This window comes from Annulohypoxylon truncatum (assembly GCF_022578515.1).
Source record: "Annulohypoxylon truncatum strain CBS 140777 unplaced genomic scaffold F4807scaffold_34, whole genome shotgun sequence".
In the NCBI taxonomy this organism is placed as follows: domain Eukaryota; kingdom Fungi; phylum Ascomycota; class Sordariomycetes; order Xylariales; family Hypoxylaceae; genus Annulohypoxylon; species Annulohypoxylon truncatum.
The window spans coordinates 163,376-182,767 of record NW_025953820.1 but is presented as its reverse complement, the minus strand read 5'-3'; the positions used below and the strand labels follow the sequence as shown (position 1 = coordinate 182,767).

Sequence of the window (19,392 nt, the reverse complement as noted above, 5' to 3'; positions counted from 1 at the left end):
CGAGAACGCCGTTGACCATGCGACCGACCCTAAACTATTCATGCTGTAAGAAAATAGCAAGCTAAACCCCCGCCGTCCGTTGGGACACCATACCTTAACGTTTGCCGCCCTCGTACATTGCAGAAGAAGAAGAAAAACCCGTCTCACGGGACCCTCGGCTACTTGTGGCCCGGTTTTTTCTTCGGTTTATTTCCTAGCGGGAACCGATGGCGGTCCCATCTTTCCAGCGCCGGTATCGACTTTCTTGCTAGGCGGTTGTCCAGGAACCTTGAAGCCGCCATTGGCACTACTAGCAGTCCCGCCTCCGGCAACCTGGGTGAAGGTGCCGCCCTTGAACCAACGATCCTCTTCCGCCTTTCTCTTGCGATTAAGCTCAGCTTGAACCTTGGGATCCACAAGCTCTAGTCCCTGAACCGGCGTGAATGCTAGAGAAGAGGCTGTCCCCGCACCGCCGCCGATGGTGGATCCTACCCCGGAAGTTCGTAGACCCTTACCGCGAAGGTCGATGTTATTGCCTGATTGGCCGAAGCCACGTAACGATGAAGCTGAACCACCGATAGGCGTAGCTCCTCCCCAGCCCTTGTGCTTTTGGCTAAGCTTGGCTCGGGTCCGATTATCAATCTGCATTCCCCGGATTCTCCCATCGTTCGTTTGGCCAATCATTCCCATGCCCGCAGTAGAATCTCCTATACCGTAGTCGGTTTCTTTCTCCTCTTTACCGAATACCATGCGGTTCTGTGCCTTGCGCAGCTCGGTCATCGCCGTTGCCTCCTTCGCCTTGCGCGCTCGTCGACCACCTCGCTTCCTCGAGGGCTTGTCGTCAGGGGCCGGTAGAGCTCGCTGACCTTTGTTTGGAGGTGGTTCCGTTAACTTATCCAATCTCTCCAAGCATTGGCTTCTTAACTCTTCACCGTATGAGCCATCGGGGTTTGTGTGGCCCGTGTCTGCGCGTGCAGCCAAGACAAGCTTCGCTGCTACTGCCTTCATAGCCTTCTTTTTCAGATCGTTTGGAATACCACGAATGATTGGTGAATGATACAGGTAGCCTTGCTGTTTAACACCTACGTTAGTAGCGAATGCTGTGTTCCCTGACCTTTTGGACCCCCAAGCGGCCAGGTTGCATGCGGGTGTTCGAGATAGATTCGTTAGACCTCCGGCGTTGTTGATCAGTTGCGCAGCAGTCAAGGATCCAACCAGTGTCGTTAGGTTGGGCGCAAATATGTTCATTCGAGACTGCACGTAGTCTGTAAGTGTCTTCTTAGCTTTATCCATCTTGATCATCATATGACAGGCCCTAAGAATGCGCTCAAGCTCCTCCTGGCTTATTTCGTGGCCTTTGGTCGTTGTGGCTTCGACAGTGACAATCATCAATGATGGGCCGTCCAAAACTGACTTGAGAGACTCGCCCAGAGGGTTATCAGTAGAGCCTTGAAGAGCTTTTATGCTGTCCGAATCCATAGGCCCATTTCCAAGAATGGCGACGACCTTGGCGTACTCGATAGCATTTTGTACGAGAGTTTCAAGTTCGGGGAACCGAGCGGAGTAGTGGTCTCTGATAAACTTGTGGACCTTCATAATCTCGCCATCGATCTGGGTGGAGAGAGTGTTGGATTCAGTGAGGATCTTGTACTCAGGGTTATCCTCAATGTTACCTATATTGGTCGTGTGCGGCGCAAGAGGTTTTGATTGGTAATGTGCGATATCCTATAAGGTCGTAACCAGTCGGTCAGATCTGTAGCTCAAAGCAGGAGATGTAAACACTTCATCGCCACTCGTAGGATATAAAAGGGGGGTGGGCGATAGACTAACCTTTAGGAGAGGTTCCAACCTATCCATAACGGTGGTAACTTTGCGAATGTCCTTGACTCCGCCCAACTGCATCTTCTCTACCTTAGCCTTAGTTGCTTCTTCATCCTCCATGGGCTCGGTAACACCACCATTCATGCCACTCATTTCTTCATCCTCATCAGGTTCTGCTTCTTCATCACCATCAAGCATCATGTCGCCGTCCTCGTGGCTCGCCGGAGGACCGACAGCTGGGCCTTCGAGGTCAAGTCCAATATCATTTTGCTCCTCTCCATTCTCGGAACCGGAATCCTCAAAGTCCTGCAGCAGCTCGTCTGCGAGGGTCGACATGGCGTCGAAAGGTAATCTATCGTCGACCGGTCGCGGAAGAGGTTATACCGAAAACGCGAACTTTCTTTGGCTTGGTGTCAAATTAACGCAATTCTTCGAGTTAATGTCGTTTCAACGCGGATGACAATAAAGCCGTTATTTTATGTTGTTGGGTAATTTCCAGATGCGACGGCAAAATTAGAAAGAGAAAGTTTAAGGTTCAAAAGTTGGTCGCAGCCTCGAGTCGCGATTGCAATTTAATGTGGGTAAGGTAAAGCTCCTTCTCCAATCATTTCTCGGAATCCGTGCTTGCTTTATCGGCAAAACTTATTTATCCGTATATTGGCCGGGGCCATGTTTAATTATTTTGCTGCTACTTTTCAGCCTTGTTAACTTTTTCTGTTTTGATCCAGGCAGATCATACATGCTCATCACAACCACCTTCATATTTCCCTTTTCCTCTGACCAACATTTTCTCCAGCTCCTCGTCACAAATACAGATCTCTCCACACACACACACGCGCGTAATTTGTTTCTAGCTCGTCATGGAGTCCTCACGGGGCCCTCCGAGGGTCAAGAATAAGGCCGCCGCGCCTATTCAAATCTCCGCCGAACAGCTGCTTCGAGAAGCAGTCGACAGACAGGAGACGTCCCTACAAGCGCCGACCCAGCGCTTTGGCGACCTAGAAGAGCTTCATGAATTTCAAGGCCGGAAACGGAGGGAGTTCGAAGACTATGTCCGCCGAAATAGGATTAACATGAACAATTGGATGCGCTATGCTGCATGGGAGCTTGAGCAGAAAGAGTTTAAGCGGGCGCGATCCATTTTCGAACGAGCTTTGGACGTCGATTCGACATCTGTTGTGCTATGGATTCGATATATCGAGGCCGAGATGAAGAATAGGAATATTAATCATGCGAGAAATCTCCTTGACCGTGCCGTCACCATCCTGCCCAGAGTCGACAAATTATGGTATAAATATGTCTACATGGAGGAGATGCTGGGTAATATCCCCGGAACGCGACAAGTCTTCGAGAGGTGGATGTCATGGGAACCGGACGAGGCAGCATGGAGTGCCTACATCAAAATGGAGAAGCGGTATGGTGAATTTCAGCGGGCTCGTGATATCTTCGAACGCTTCACAATCGTACACCCGGAGCCACGCAATTGGATTAAATGGGCTAAATTCGAAGAGGAATATGGGACTAGCGATTTGGTCAGGGAGGTTTTTGGTTCCGCGGTCGAAGCCTTAGGAGATGAATTCGTCGACGAGAGACTCTTCATCGCCTACGCTAGATTTGAGGCCAAACTCAAAGAGTATGAGCGGGCCAGGGCTATTTACAAGTATGCCCTAGATCGCCTTCCTCGATCAAAATCTATGGGGTTGCATAAGGCTTACACCACTTTCGAGAAACAATATGGCGACCGAGACGGCGTCGAGGACGTTATCCTATCAAAACGGAGGCGGCTTTACGAAGATCAGATCAAAGAGAACCCGAAGAATTATGATATATGGTTCGATTACGCACGATTAGAGGAGACTTCGGGCAGCCTAGATCGAGTGAGGGATGTGTACGAGCGAGCTGTGGCTCAAATCCCGCCGACACAGGAGAAAAGGCATTGGCGCCGATACATCTACTTGTGGATCTTCTACGCAATCTGGGAGGAGATGGAGGCCAAGGACATTGACAGAGCACGCCAAATTTACAAACTATGCCTCGACCTAATCCCCCACAAGAAATTCACCTTTGCTAAGGTCTGGCTACTAAGAGCACAGTTTGAGATAAGACAGGGCGAATTAACGACTGCGCGAAAGACTCTCGGACAAGCGATTGGTATGTGCCCGAAAGACAAATTGTTCAAGGGCTATATCGAGCTTGAACTGAAATTGTTCGAATTCGTGCGATGCCGAACACTCTACGAAAAGCATATAGAGTGGAACCCAGCCAACTGTCAAACATGGATCAAATTCGCCGAGCTCGAAAGAGGATTAGATGATCTTGACAGGACGAGAGCCATTTTCGAACTTGCCATTAATCAACAAGTTCTAGATATGCCAGAGCTACTATGGAAGGCATATATTGATTTCGAGGAAGAGGAGGGTGAGTATGAGAAGACACGTGATCTATACGAGAGATTGCTAGAGAAGACGGATCATGTCAAGGTCTGGATTAGCTACGCGCATTTCGAGATCAACATCCCAGAAGAAGAGGAGGAAGAAACAGGTGAGGAAGAGGAGCGACCTGTCAGCGAGGAGGCGAAAACTAGGGCTCGCAGTGTATTTGAGCGCGCTCATAAACGCATGAAGGAGAAAGAGCTCAAGGAAGAGAGAGTTTCCCTGCTTAATGCCTGGCTGGCCTTCGAGCGCACCCACGGCTCGGCAGAAGATATCGAGAAGGTCCAGAAGCAAATGCCACGGAGAACCAAGCGTAGGCGCAAACTTGAAGACGACACGTATGAGGAGTACATCGACTACGTTTTCCCCGCGGATGACGAGCAGAAGCAAGACCTGTCGAAATTGTTGGCTATGGCTCAAGCCTGGAAACAAGGTGGAGGAGCTGTCAGCTAATCGGGCTTTTTACCTTTTGCACTCGATATGCTCAATCAAGATGCCATAGATGCGAGTGTATGGTCCGACATTGTACATAATAGGCTATTTCACATAAGCGAGGAAGCCAGTGTAATAAAATGATCGAGGACAGGTCGGTTATCAAATTGTTCAGCCGAGAGTGTATCGTCTCAGAATGCCCTCACACCATTTGCGTACTCGTTAAGCCCCGTTCCCCGGGTAGTATAACCAATCCTCGTGGAGACGGCCGAGAGGGACATTCCATTCCTGGGTTCCATACTTATTCGGACGAGTGCCAAGCTGTGGGGGAAGGTGACCATGCGGCTCGACTTGTTCGAATGCCAAGACATCGACAGAGCTTGAAAGAACTACACCCTAAAGCTCTCGATACCTACATACGTACTACTCTTATTGGGATCTCCTAGACTACCTAGGTACCGGTAGAGTAAAGGAATTGGATGATCGTTTCCACCGTCCTCGGGAAATTATGAATACTCCACCAGGGGGAAAGCAGGAACGCGACGTAGATACAGAAATACCAAATGCACATACAAAGTACAATATCGCAATGAACTGGATAAGAATAAAACATGGTTATCCTTGACTCTCGCAAACCCCCGCCCCGAACCCTCTCCCAAAGGTGACAAAACCTCCGCCGGACGATCCAGGGGAGTGGTATGATTATTTTTTTGCGCGGGATATTCTGGTCTTCCTTTCCCACGCCGCGGCCCCGAAAGGGGGAGAGGCGGTCAGCACGATGACATCATACATTGTATATTAGCCCGCTCTTACCTGTGCTACGGAAAAAGCTGCGACAGAATAACGATTATGGTATCTGGACATTGTGTCCATTTTTTTATAGAGAAAATGGGGTTTCTTTACACCTTATGCCCCCGATTCGTACCTTGGGGTCCGATCTGGGTTGTAACGGGTAGGGTACCTTCTCCAATGTGCGCGGAATTATGTTCTTTCCCCCTCTACACCATAGCCCCCCTTGCAAGACGTTAAAACGGGCGGATGCAATGGCGATCAGCTGTATATTAGAGACACGTAAGGTCGCCAGGCCGAATGTAACTCCCTTCCCTACTTCCCCGCCGTGGTTGATTTTACGGATATCTACTTACTCTCATGTGTATGCGTACTTGTGGAAGCATGGCCTCCAGTCGGGTAGAGGCAGACCTGTCCTGTGACAGGGCAGTTACACTGTACTCGCCCAACGACGCCTCCTTGAGATCGTTGGGTGTATCTGATCACTTAGGGCGATGAGTAAGCATCATAAGTTTGCACGCGTGAAATATATAATTTGACTATAAGAGATAGATAACACAAGAAATAAGACCAATAAGAGCAAGGAAAAGACTTCGTGATTTCATCCAATCAGAGGTCATCCTAAGGTCATAATCGTCATCGTCAAAGACTGGGAACAGCCCCCGGAAATATACCCAAGCAATTCAAACCTACCGCCCTCCCCTCTTCCCCTCCCCCCCCCCTCCCACATATACAACACACCGCCCAAGATACGTATATCGAGTATTAATTAGATCCTGTTGGTAGATCCTCCCTCAAGTCTCGACCCATCGATACGTGCCACGCGTGCGTTAGCTTAGTACGAGCCCAGATCCTACCCAATCCTATAAAGGACCCTGCAAGTCTCGTTCCCGTCTCCATCACAATCCCAATCACGGCCGCTTGACCATAACGTCGGAACTGTAGAGACACCCAGTCTTCCTAGATAGCGGGGCATGAGCTCCGAATGCTCAAATCGGTTCGTGGGAGCGGGAGGCACGAGCCCAAGCCCGCGGTATTCGGCAGAACATACACCCAACCATTGTCGCCGGTGGCTGTATGGCTGTCCCGCGCTTGTCCTGCATAAGGGCCGATGCTTCCAGATGCCAAAACCCGTATCCGGTAACACGAGCTGAGGCCTAGGTAACACACATATATCCCTTATTGCATTAAAGCCGAACGTGTGCACATTATTTGTCGTGGCGGTGGCGGTGATGACGCCCATCTGTCACAAAACCAATTGGTATCAGTGAAAAGCTCAAGTTATACAAGTAGGTAATCATAGAATTGTGCGTAGCGTTAGGAGATTCAGAAGAGATGCAACGCGACCAATGAGACTTTGTTTCTATCTCAGAACGACCGGGGTTAGTTCCATAGTAACAGTTCGAGGCAGACAAATTTCAACCTATTCCAAACGCCCTCGTTATAAATTTTGTATTATCCAAAACCATCATTCATGATATGTCGTAAATCGTAACGGGGCATGAGGCAGACCACTGCAGACCACACGTGTATGTGATTGGGCGCACAGCGAATTAAGGCCCGTGTGTAAGTGACGGAGAGTGATTTGTCACCCTCGCCTATCATCTTCTGTCGTAGCCCACCGGAGGAGCGGGTAAAGCAGCAGAGTAAGGGTTCCCATCAGCGTAACGAGGACCCTCGTCGTACCGACTATCTTGCGATGGAGCTGAATTATCCCAATTGTCAGCCCTGGACCTGCGACCACTGGTGGAATTTGCCCGCTTCAGTCGCTCAAGTCGTTTTTCATGACGTCGTTGTCTTTCCTCTTTCCACTCATTGACTGCTTTGGCCTGTTCTCGAGCTTCCTTGAGTTCCGAGATGGCGCCCTTGACGCCCAGTGCCGCGATGCCAACCGAAGCCGCATCTTGCAGAAGTGCCTTAGTCCTCAGTTTTCTGGCCTCCTCTGGGCTTAATTTGCCTTCCTTAACTGCCCTATGTCTAGCGTCGCGTTGTCCCATGCTGCCATACACATTGTGGGCAGCGTGGATAGTAGCGACAGCTGCCAACCCCGTCGTAATCATTTGTTTACGTCGCATCTTCGACGTCATCTTCTTATCTTCATCTGAATCTCCAAGATCGCTACTAGAAGCAGAACTAGACCTACCTTTTCTTGAACGTGATCCGCTACGCGATCTTCCACCGCCGATAGACCGCTCCTCTTCATCGTAATCATCATAAGCATCACGAGCCGGGGGACCTCGTCCGCCTCTCATATAGGCCCGGGAGTTGTAATCATCATCATCATCATATCGGTCGTCTGATGGGCTCCTGTGACGACTCTTGCGAGGCGGACGGTCGTCATCGTAACTGTCATCATCGCGAGGTTCGGGGTCGCTACCGATGCCGATCTTAGCAAGGCTACGCCGCGCTTTGTCAACAACGCTACGGCTGCGACTGCGGCTACTGCGGCGCCTGCGTGGCGAGGGGCTGCGACTGTCATACGAGTCAACGCTGTCTCCCCGGCGAGATCGGGATCGGCTTCGGCCCTCGACGAGTTTCTTGGCACCCAAGGCACCCAAACCCGCCGTGGCTAGTGCTGCGAGACCGCTCGCCTTTGAGCCGCCCTCAGATCGGGCACGGGATCGCGATCTGCTCCGGCCTGTCCTTCGGTCTTCCTCGATATCTTTTCTAGAACCATGCAACATGCGGTTGCCAAGGAGACCACCGACGACGGCTTCTACAAGATGGCGCTTGCTGTCCTTGGAAGGATCGTGGGCAGCGTCAATGGTCGCAGCGCCGGCAGCCGCGGTGAGAACTCGCTTCATCTTCTCTCCCTTCCAACCACCTGGTTCCTTGGCAACTCGGAAAGCTTCTGCGGCACCGGCGACGAGGGATGCCTTGGCAGCCTTTTGCATTCTAGCCGCAGGGGTATCTCGTGAACTTTTTCTCGTATCGCGCGAACGGTATGAGTCTGGGCTACCACGTCGACTTCCATGGCGACTTCTTGAGTCCCTATCGGAGCCAGCACCGCCAGTTAGAGCTTTAATAGCCCCCCCGAGACCAGCGGCAGCCAGTGCATTCTCAAGAAAAGACTTGTTGCCTTTGCGATCTCTTGGATCTTCATCGTCATCGTCGGAGTAGTACTCGACGACACGACCATCCCGTCCCTTATGAACAAGGTAGGTTGACTTCTTATCCTCCTTGCCGGCGTGCTTGTTATAGAAGTCGGCTCCCTGGTAGCCAGCGAAAGCGCCAGCTGCGCCGAGAGCAGCAGAAGCGGCTACATTGCGATGAACTTCGACACCCTCCTTCTCAGCTTCGCGACGATCTAAAAGCTCTTTAGCGCCAGCAGCGAGGAGACCTCCAGCGACGGCGGCAATAATCTTTTCCTGCTTAGATAGAACGCGCTTGCGGCTTCTCTCTTCTTCTTCGTAATAGACACTACCGGGTTTCTTGTGACGGCGTTCCTTAGGCGCAGCATCGTAGGAGCGACGACCTTCGTAGTAGTAATCATCGTAACCAGGTTCAGCCGATCGGGCTCTACGGACGTCCCGGGAGTAACCAGGAGGAGGGAAATCTCGGTGGACTTCCTCGATTGACAGCTCGCTATCCTCGCGCACCCTAGGGACAAGCGCAGTCCTGGTACTTGGGTTTACTCTGTAGTAGGTTTCCTGAGTCTCGGTGTAGCGGGGACTCGCCCTATCACGCCTGTCATCATGGTGGTACCGGCGAGGATAGTCGCGCGGGGGAGCATCGTACGGGTCGTACGCGGACATTGTTGGCGCTTAGACGGATGAAAGTCTATTGCCTAGTGGGTTTGGTTGATGAAGTAGATGAAAGTTAAAACTGAGTCAGTGACCAAGTTTGGGAATTTGAAAAAGTGTGAGGGAGTATGAGAGAGTATGAGTTATGAGTAATAGGCGCAATGAATGGGATGGAACGACAAGCCACTGCGGGGGCAAGGGCTAGTTGAGGCGAGCTTTGGGCGCAAGATGATGCAGTGCAAGTAATGGGTGCTGGGGTGCTGGGGTGATGCGGTTAGGGAAACCTTTGGAACTAAAGTTTGGTAGCAGTTGGAAGCGGGGCTATCTGTCTGTCTGTCGATAGAAAACAAGCTTGAAGATGCGTGTAACCTGACGAGCTGCCCTTGACGTCAACCCCTATAAGCGAGTTGTACCTGTTAGAAGCAAACCTTGCACCACATTGACGTAAGTTGCAATTACCGAGCAAAAATGAACCAGTCACAGAGGTAGACTTAAAAGAACCTTGGAAGCCAAGGAACTTAAATCCAAGATTTGCAGCGGAGTGTGGTTCCATGTTCCTTCTCTTATTTTTCCCTCCCTACCTATGTATGTATGTACAATTGTATGTACACAGATATGATAAGTCGAAGGGATAAAATGAGAAAAATGTTGGTAGGAGGACTCCGATCTCGAAATCCTACTGCGCCCCCCGGTGAAAGCGGTATCATGCGTGATGCGAAGCCACTTTGCGCTAACTGAATTTGCATACATACGCAGCACAGAAGCATCCACATCACCGGATTCCCGAAGCAAAATTCGGGTTGCGGAGTATGCCACCAATCTAGAACTACAATACTAAACATGGCATTAATTAGTTTGCCTACCTAATAGGGACATCAAGAATAAAATATCAATACTTAGTACTTACTCCGGTTCTCAACAAATATTCCTTTACATTGGGTACATATCATAAGTTAATTAGCAAGAAGAACTACACAGCCCAATATCATGCAGGCCTGACATTCGTCTATGTTTCGGTGTCACATCGCTGGCTTCAATCTTTATATGATTATACATGCCTACTTATGTAGTCCTTATCATCCGTCGTCTTCTCTTAGCTAATCAGCAGACGTGTTGCCTAGAACTCATCGAGGCGAGCAGAAAATTTCTCCCCGCAGGGCCAATAACGATTCAAAGCTCATAAGGAACACATCAGTCTATCAGTGCCATTTGTGTTCTTCATGCGTAGGTAGCCAAGAGAAACCCCGGGAAGTTATACATCTTTAGCCTGTCATCCTACCCTTATATCTATACGCAAAATCTACCCACCCAACTGTCAATTAGTCTGGATATACTTTCTGTTAGTAATATAAGGCATGTTGTAATACGCCTCAATATACGAGAGATTTCACTTGGTGAGTAGTGATAGTAAGGTACCTAGTATAACCCTTTCCTGTACCGTCTCCTTTAGGTATCTAACGTAGGATGTATCCGTAATACAGAATCATGACAGCTGAGCCTTTGCCCGGATTCATAGTCGAATTAATATCGTAAGACGGAGTAATTGTTGCTTAACTAGATACTGAGACAATAATTGCAAACTTGCATTAGAAGGTTTATAAGATATACGAATTGGTCTGATCTAACAAGGCAGTATTAGGGTCTCAGTCGACTAGAACTATGTCTAGCAGGAATGTGCGATGTCAGTAGACTCATAGGCAAGCGCCATATCATGAAGGATACCACAGTGACAAGCGTGGTCGATAACTTAACTCAACCACTATAAAGACGATACCGCGGCAAGCTCTTCAACTCTATTCCAATATACCGTCGACAAATTTGCCTAGATACGTATGTCCCCGAAGCGCAACAATCACAACAAGCCAGCTCCTATACATACGCGTGCCACGCCATTTTAAACATCCGTAACCTCCAGTAGATAAGTACGGTGAATCACAACTCTCCACAGAGCGTCTTGCCAATATATATATGTATATACGAAGCTCGAATCCGGCAACCGAAACCCCCTAATCAAAGCGATTTGGAATAAAACTAAAACTCCGATCCTATATCACCTACCCCCTTTTTAACTCATTCCCCGAACGGTAACGATCTAACGCGGGAAGTGAGAAGGATAAAAGGAAGGAAAAGAGAGAAATTCAGAAACGAAGACCGCCCTTAACAACCCGAGCCAATTTCGCCCGCCCCGTTGTATGTATATATATATATATATATAAATAAATGTACTCCTGGAAAAAGGAAATCCCCGCCCCCTTACCTAGTTATGCGTTACGTATTCTTAGGTCTTAAAAGTATATATCTAGAAGAATAAGACGGCACCAATAGATGACGCCTCTACGATCCGAAATGTTCGCCATGGGGTTGGCGGCTGTTAAGAAACAGATCCAGCGTCTCGGCGTAGAGCTCTTTCTGGCTGGTCGTGGCCTGGACGTGCGGGTTCGTCTCGAGAGCGTCCGCCCACTGGTACCACCGCGTGCGTGGCATCGGGTCGCCCCAGTTACGTAGCTCTCGGAGGATGCGGGACATGCGCAAGACGAAAGGCGCGAAGTGGATGTCTACGAGACACAAGTCTCCTCCAAGGAAATACGGACCCTATACGAATAGGAAAACGGTAAGAAAGACCTCTTTTCTTCAATAAAACAGTATGGGACAGAATGAATTCACCTACCCTTTCGTCGGCAGCTTGGACAAGAGCCGCTATTTCGCCCTGAAGCTTTTCCCTATACTCTGCCTGCTTCGCGAAGTCGGACGCCCTCGCCAAAGCAAAGAAAGCCGGGACTATTTTGGCGTTGATCTAAATAGGTTAGCTAGGCCTTCAACGCTTCTCGTGCTCGTAAGAGTGTCTTAACGGTAACCCACGTGGTCAATCCATAGTCTACAGTTCGCCTTTAGTCTCGGGTCCGTGGGGAAAAGGGGCACTGTTCGGTCACGGTCCTCAAGCTAGCAAGAACAGCTGTGGTCAGTAACCTCAATGGGTCCTGTGGCATGGAGCCCGACAGGTAGCTTACATATTCAAGGATGATGGCGCTCTCGCCGCTAGCCCATTCACCTTCCCGAATGGCCGGGACCAATCCTCGAGGATTTGCCTCTAGTAACTGGGTCGGGCGTCTGTATGGATCTGTCTCGCAGTACTGATATTGCATACCCTTCGCCTCGAGGGCGATCCATACTCTCTGGGAAAAGGGGCTGACAAGGGAACGCCCATCAGCGTGGGTGGCAACGTGCGGTCTAAAAATAAGTACTCACCAAAAGCAAGCAGCGTAAAGCTTCAGGTCGTGCTCCTTCGAGTGCTTCTTTGCCGTTGTGAGCGCGTTTCCTGACATTTTCTTTGGCAGCGGCTTCTATAATTTGGAGTTAGTATTTCTGTATCCTTGGTTGAGGTTCTGTTATGTATTAGAAAAAAATAGCAATGAAATGAAAAAGGGCGTAGTCGGCAACAGGGGATGTCCGGTATCCCATTAAAGGTTTCTTTCCTCCACTGTGTCGAGTGAAAATAACAACCCATAGATCAATTGTAGCTTGACAGATCTTTTCCCATATATAAAACCGGGTACAAAGGTAACCACGTCTATGATACAAGGAGTAACCCACCTGGATCTTCTTTGCCTCCTTCTCTTGCGCAGCAATAAACCTCTGAACGGTAGATTTCTTGATCTCATCGCTTTTTTCCAGGCTATGTTTGTGAGGACCAGCGACGCCGTCGCCCTTCCCGTTCCCCCCATTGCCATTGACACGTTGTATGGTCCAGAACTTTTCCCCATTTAGGTGAGCATCTACAGGTCGCGACAGACCGTCGCCAAACGTTTGTTGTTGCGGAGACTGGTAAGCACTCGACTGCGCCAGATTGAAGCTCGGATCCCCGTCGGGAAGAATCGTGGCTCCCGGAAAGTATTCGGTAATCTTGATCTTGACGTCGCAAAGATCCCTCTCACGCGCGCTTCGTTTCCGTTTCTTTTTGGAGGGGTCATCGGACTTAGGAGTACCTGGTGGCCGCCCCTTCATTCGGCAATCCCAGTAATGAGAGATAAATGGCTTGCGCTTGTACTTCTGCGTAGATCTATGGGAATAAACGTTGTCGATATGAGGAAAGTAGGTCTCGAACCTGGTGGGTTATTATTAGCCTGCAGACTTTGTTCTAGAGGATAACCTGCTTCCTACTGGTCATTACTCAGAATGATAGTATCGTCAACGTTGAACAGCTTCTCACGCCAAGTTTGGAGGTCGGGTGGGTCGACAACTATCCTATTGACCAATTGGCCATGCGGTCTCTGTTCGGAAGCTTCGGGGCCCGAGGGGTTGACTTGCGAAGGTTGGGGGAACAAGTCCTCCTCTGCTTGAAGCTGAGGCACTACACTGGGTCGGGCCATGGGGTTTTGTGTTAGGATACCAAATTGACCATGCGCGGGCGGCGCCGAGTGTGAGGACGAAGGTGGGAGAGTAGCATGATGTTGGTGTGGGGTTCGACGAAGGTCAGAAGTGGATTGGTTATGTGTGTTCTGAAGCATGCGAGCTGGATTAGGGTCTTGGTCAAATCCATCTCGGCCGTGCGGAACAAAGTCGCCTTGAACAACAGGTACGGTCGGTACGGAGTGTAAGCGTTGGAGGTGTTGTTGGAAGACGGCAGGATCTGCGGGATCGAGAGCGGATAAGCCGATATTCGGGTGCGACGATAGAGACGGGACGCGGAAGTGATGCGCCTGAGGCGGGTGATGATCGTGACGGCGAATATCGTGCGACAAAGGACCTTCAGTTACCGGCGGCGGCGGCGGCGGTGGAGGAGGAGGAGGAGGGGGAGGAGGAGGGATAGAAGTAGGAGGCGGTTGAGGCGGCGGCGGTGGTTGCGTTGGGAAGGGAGAAACAGAGGCGGGGTCCATTATTATCGAAGCTATCGGCGATGATGCGTCTGCTGTTTATTCAGGTGATGAGCGATGATGGTGATGCTGCTGCTGGTTGATGCCTCTGAACATATCCGGCGCAGCTCACCAGCTTTCGTTTTTACCCCATTCTCAGGTCGGGTGTCGAGGGCGAAGTGTCTTCGCCGTCAAGATCATGATTTGGCTGGTAGGTTAGTTAAGGAATACCTTTTTCTAGGGAATCCAAATTGGGATGATCGAATCGGACGATACCGGCAAAGCGGAAAAGAGTCTAGTTTAAGTTACCTTAAGTTACCTAGGACGTTACAAAGATGTAAAAAAAGATCAGATGAAAGTGTAAAAAGCGCCGATAGAAGCTGAAAGTGCAGCTCAAGTAAATTGCCCCGCCTTATGGGTCCCTCCTTCAACCCCGTCACCCCTTCCCCCCCAATTCCCCGGTTGCATAATAGTATTGACAAGAGTCCACTGGTTGTTTCCCGTTTGTCCCTGCCCGTTTGTGCCAGGGCGGCCAGACCTGGCTCCTTGGATTGTTACGGCCTAGTCCTAAAGTGGCAAATGAACACTTGTACCTTATCGTTCGAGGCCCCACATGCCGAGAAACGGCCAGAACCTAAAGTAGCTCCCCGCGCTAGCAACTATACTAACGGTACAAATCCTACCCGACCAGTGAACCAACCTAACATAAAATGTGTAATGGTAATAAATGGTACCGAATAGTAATAATAACATCCTATTAGCCACGAAGAATCAGAAGCCACCAATAAAGGAATCGGACCCTGACGATCTAAGATCTCATCCATCAACTCTGTGTGTATCCATTGAATATAACTACCAACAGTCTCTTGCCCCTCCTTTTGCAAGGCCCCGAACCCCGACACCTCTTATTATCAAACACGTTGGATTAAGGATGTAAAAATAACATCTTTTTCTGACTTGTCCGGGTTATAATACGAGGCAAGCTTACGTGCTGCATCTGTACCATCCGTACCTATCTAATACGTATCCAATTATCGCTCTAGTTTCCCTGCGACATCCCCTGTGATATAATGGTGATATATCATTGTGACTAATAGAAATAGTCGGAGATAAGTTAGGCAAATAAACGGCATGATATATCCAGGCACTTACAGGTCATAGGTATCATAAGACTTGGTGTATTATGTATGTGCATTGCATAAATCTTGTGTTCAGGTATTCATGTGAGATTGGAGTATAAGGGTAAGTGAGGTTCGTCTCGTCGCCTAAGTACATATCTAATAGTACAACCAGTACGCCGCCCACGTCATGTCATAAATTGTGTCCTATACGGCTCGGAACGAGCGTTACCTCCGCGTCGAGGTTGAACATGTAACGCCCCTGAAGGGTTATGGTTATCAAGCCAAGCCTCAGATAAATACCCAACCCAGTACCTGCAAATCCCATATATCCATCTTACCCCCCTTTAGATACCATGAACGGGGAAATCCTCTGACAAACCGTAAATCGTGGTGAGAACACTATGGACCAGACTCCCACAACTCCATTCGCATTTCCATTAAGTGCTGAAGTACACCCTCTGCCACCGGCGTCATACCAGTACCGGTCTGCCCAGGCCAGTTATTTGGCATCGTGAAGCCGTTCCCAGACGGATCTACCGTGCCAAAAGACTGCTCGGGAGTCATACCCATGCTGTTGCCACCCATCTGAAAGAAAGCTGTTGCATCCATGTCCGATTGCGAGCCTAGGTTATGGTGGGAGCCGGCAGGGCTAGTATCAAAAGATGCTCTGCCGCTCGAGTTCCCCATGTGACCAGCACCGTTTGTACTCTGGCGGTTATCCGAGCCACTGCTCGAGTTTGGCGTCGGTTGGTTTGACGCGCCGTTGGTGTTTGACGATGTCGACAGATCGTTCGAGTCGCTCCCCGCACCGTCCACGAACCCTCCCGGAAATAAGATTGGCGGGATTGTTTCCTGGTTGCAATGATCCGGAAAGGAGCTCCGCTCGCGCGTGGGTATCTGTTGGTCCCTCGGAAGCCAATTCTGGCCCGTAAAATCGTCTGACCTCTGCCTGCTGTTAATCGGATTCGGGTGCTCACACTGGCCAATATTTGGATTGCTTGGGCTTTCGTCGCTTATGTTCGCGTGGCGATATGCAAGAATACCTCCGCCAGCACTGCCGCTTTCAGGTTCGCAGGGTTTACCGTCATGCTTGCCCATCTTTGGCATCCTGATGCCGGAACCGGGCTGCAAAAGCTCAATTAGTGACGGGAATATAGGAAGTTATTCAAATAGGGGGCCTACACTATCTGCGCTCCTTGGGAAGGCGGACTTGAGTTTAGGTATCCTCGTACCCAATGCCTCTAAGTCGACATCTAACTGTACCAAGAATGACTCAGTCAAGGGGTTCTTCCTCTTCAATGCGTTCATGGCAGCGAGGAGGAATCGTAGCGAGTCGGCCGTCTGGCTGTCGTCTGGCCGACTTTTTAGGTATTGAACGAAGACCCGTGCAGCAACATATAGACAAAATGATATGAACGGATTCATCTAAAACGTTGTTAGACCATAGGATCCTGCACGTTGGAATTCCTTGGAAACAACTTACAGCACATAAGTCCAAGTGTGACACCATTCTCATGATGCTAGCAATCTCATTCGCCGCCGTGATGCAGCGAACTTTGCTTTCTGCGCTAACAGACGGTGGTAGTTTGTTCCTGTCCGCCTTGAAAATAGCCGCTTGGTGAAGACAGATTGTCGAAGTGTGGATATTCATATTAGTAAATACAATGTTAGGATTGGCAAGACCGGCAGGAAGCTTTAGGTGGTTCGGTAGACAAAGCGAGGTATTTAGGAGAATGTTATCCATATTTCTGTGACGCTTCCAGAATTCTCCGTTGAGGTCATGATCGCGGTCGTCGGCGTCCGGGCGATGGAGATGAACGAGGTTCCGGCCGAATAGACAGGCCATTAGGACGATACCCCCGAAAGACGAGAGCTTCGCTGCTCCAGCTGGGCACATGGACTCCGCAAGCGATTGCGTTTGTTCCGGGCGACTCATTTCGAATGCCTCCTCTGAAGAAGGCAAGTTGGTCATCACGTCTCGTTCATCGATGGTCATAGGCCAGCCTGTCCCAATGCTAGCATATCTATCCTTGCAGAAAGCCATCCAGAAGGTCCGCCGCCTCTCTTCCCGCTCGGTCCAGTCGCGAGGTGGCGGAAGGCACTGCTTTACGTCGAGGCCTGACCCATCTAACCTATGTAGTCCGATCCTGGATGTTATGAGCACGTAGATGTTGCAAAAGAAGTCTAATCAACTCACATCTGGCATAGACGCACAGCCGCACCTGTGCTCATCCACGCTCTCGGGAAGTACATCATCCTGAACTCATATGAGGCAAGTAGTACGTGAGTCTGAGCATGAGCTACTGAAATCATGTGCTCGCCGTAGCCTTTGACGTAATCCGCCTCCACGTATTTACGAGCACGCTGGTAGAAGAGGTCTTTTAAATCTGCGTATTTGTCTGCTACGGCACAAGCTTGTGTCCAGATAGCATACCGTAATGCAACAGGAGGTCTCTGGTTTGGCGCCCTAAAGAGCGGGTAAGCGTGGAGGTCAATATAAATACGGATTGCGATGCACTAGGACCGATATATAAGATGACAGAAAAGGGATAGACGTAGCATACAGGTTCATCGCTGCTAGATATCGGAATTTGTGAATCATTGGCAACGACGGGTGGATTTTATCGAAGTATATCTGATGGCTAAAGGGCTCAGTTAGTTGGTGACCAACTCGCATCTATGGTACAAGATTGCTTACAGTTCATCGATCGTCTCTTGGGGTGGGAGAGGTTCTTCTAAACCTAGGCCGATCATCTCCCACGTGAAACTATTATCCATACCGCCCATATTCATCGACATATTCCCATTAAAGTTAAAATCATCCAAACCGCCGCTGGCTTGAGGCGATTCTCCATTAAAGCGCCATCGATCCATATCTCGGTCATTTGCGATACCTATAGAAGGATTTGTAACGTTAAAGTTAGGGGTTGGAGGAGCCTGTTGAGTGCGGCTCTGCTCGAAGGTGACGTTGCTAGGAGTCTTGGCCGTATCAGGGCTAACGTTGAACGACGGCGGCTCTTGGGTTTTGTTCAAAAGCGTCTCGACTTGTTCTATACGGGAGCGGGACGTCTTAGTGTCTATTCCCTCGGCATGATGTTCATCTGGCTAGGTTGATACTCACTCAACCTCTCTTCTAGAGCCTTCACGTAGCCTCTTTTCGGGCCACTCTTTCGTCTCACTTCATCGTATGCGCAGGCATGTCCCAATCTCGTACATGTGCTACAACTAGGCTTAATGCCGTCGCATCTGAGCTTGCGTTTCCGACATATCATACATGCCAATCGTTTTGGTCTCGGAACATTGCCATTGTTCTGATTTTGAGTTGCAGCTGATGGGCTCGCATCGGCGTTCGGACTAGTACCTTGAGACCCAGTATCGTTGGCCGCGACGCCATGGGCCTCTCCAGTTGATGTCGACATTAGAACAATTGGTGATGCGCCTTAAGGGTTTGATTAGAAGGTCCGCCGTGTATCGGTAGAAGAATCCGAAGCCGGGGACGTATGTATTTCGTGATGCGCGTCGGTCTCAAGACACCAGGTACAGCGGCTCAAGGATGAGCGCCTCAGTCTCGCCACGCACCGATTGACACCAGTGCAAAGAGATCTCAGTGGTGGGGCAGCTGAATGCTCTTCTCTTCACTAATTTGTCCCATTCACTTTTTTCTTCTTCATTAATACTTCTCCTCGATGATTTTGATATCTGTAGTCGGTGAGATTTCAGATCTTACGGTCGGAGATATGGCCCGGAAATATGTATGTAGTTGTAAGAGAAGGAGAAGCTAGAAGAATGGAAGGCTGAAGGGATGTGGCCTTGGGGGTCTCGAATCTAGCAAGGTGGGGAATTATTAGCATCCCATCTGCTTGAATCTCTTTCTTTACACTCAATTGTCTTGTGACTATTTCGGTGCCAAGAAATTTCAAGCTGAATGGTCATCGTAATCTGACAAGATTTTCAAGCATGATAATCTCCTTTAAAAGTCTCAGCTTCATTCGAATTCTGCGCAGCCATGTCAGCAAAAGAATAGAAATCCCAACGTGCCATGTACTGCGTAACCATGTAGGCAGCAGTCAGAAGGGGAAGGTCTACGAATGTAAAAATAAGAGCGGGCATGGAGGAGATCCTAGTCGCCTGTGACCACCAATTAGACTGCAGAACAAAGGGGAGGGATCTAAGCTAATTACTAATTGCATATCTAGTAATGTAAATCAAGTACGCATAAATGCGT

At 49.6% G+C, this 19,392-nt stretch overlaps 5 protein-coding genes across 5 annotated transcripts; 1 reads left to right on the top strand and 4 right to left on the bottom strand.

Annotated features, from left to right (window-relative positions):
• Positions 1-186: 186 nt before the first annotated feature.
• F4807DRAFT_453405 (pre-mRNA splicing factor) lies at positions 187-2,136 on the bottom strand (the record flags this gene model as incomplete). Its single annotated transcript, XM_048000455.1, has 2 exons — positions 187-1,704; positions 1,810-2,136. 2 exons carry the CDS (start codon positions 2,134-2,136, stop codon positions 187-189), a joined length of 1,845 nt encoding a protein of 614 aa, XP_047850960.1.
• Positions 2,137-2,525: 389 nt separating this feature from the next.
• On the top strand, positions 2,526-4,900 carry F4807DRAFT_231384 (cell cycle control protein). Its single transcript, XM_047994154.1, has one exon. The coding sequence runs from the start codon at positions 2,661-2,663 to the stop codon at positions 4,683-4,685; it is 2,025 nt and encodes a 674-aa protein (XP_047850959.1). The 5' UTR covers positions 2,526-2,660; the 3' UTR covers positions 4,686-4,900.
• A 1,975-nt stretch (positions 4,901-6,875) lies between these two features.
• F4807DRAFT_231569 (uncharacterized protein) lies at positions 6,876-9,493 on the bottom strand. Its single transcript, XM_047994155.1, has one exon. The coding sequence runs from the start codon at positions 9,206-9,208 to the stop codon at positions 7,055-7,057; it is 2,154 nt and encodes a 717-aa protein (XP_047850958.1). The 5' UTR covers positions 9,209-9,493; the 3' UTR covers positions 6,876-7,054.
• Positions 9,494-11,530: 2,037 nt separating this feature from the next.
• F4807DRAFT_463648 (uncharacterized protein) lies at positions 11,531-14,070 on the bottom strand (the record flags this gene model as incomplete). Its single annotated transcript, XM_048002010.1, has 7 exons — positions 11,531-11,788; positions 11,865-11,990; positions 12,056-12,136; positions 12,205-12,382; positions 12,443-12,537; positions 12,788-13,298; positions 13,355-14,070. The coding sequence occupies 7 exons, from the start codon at positions 14,068-14,070 to the stop codon at positions 11,531-11,533; spliced, it is 1,965 nt and encodes a 654-aa protein (XP_047850957.1).
• A 1,108-nt stretch (positions 14,071-15,178) lies between these two features.
• On the bottom strand, positions 15,179-19,248 carry F4807DRAFT_439078 (uncharacterized protein). The gene is made up of 8 exons (XM_047999176.1): positions 18,289-19,248; positions 17,866-18,217; positions 17,732-17,809; positions 17,365-17,634; positions 16,651-17,314; positions 16,350-16,592; positions 15,340-16,292; positions 15,179-15,288 (listed from the first exon to the last, which is right to left on the bottom strand). Exons 1-7 carry the CDS (start codon positions 18,584-18,586, stop codon positions 15,567-15,569), a joined length of 2,631 nt encoding a protein of 876 aa, XP_047850956.1. The 5' UTR covers positions 18,587-19,248; the 3' UTR covers positions 15,179-15,288; positions 15,340-15,566.
• Between the last annotated feature and the right edge of the window lie 144 nt (positions 19,249-19,392).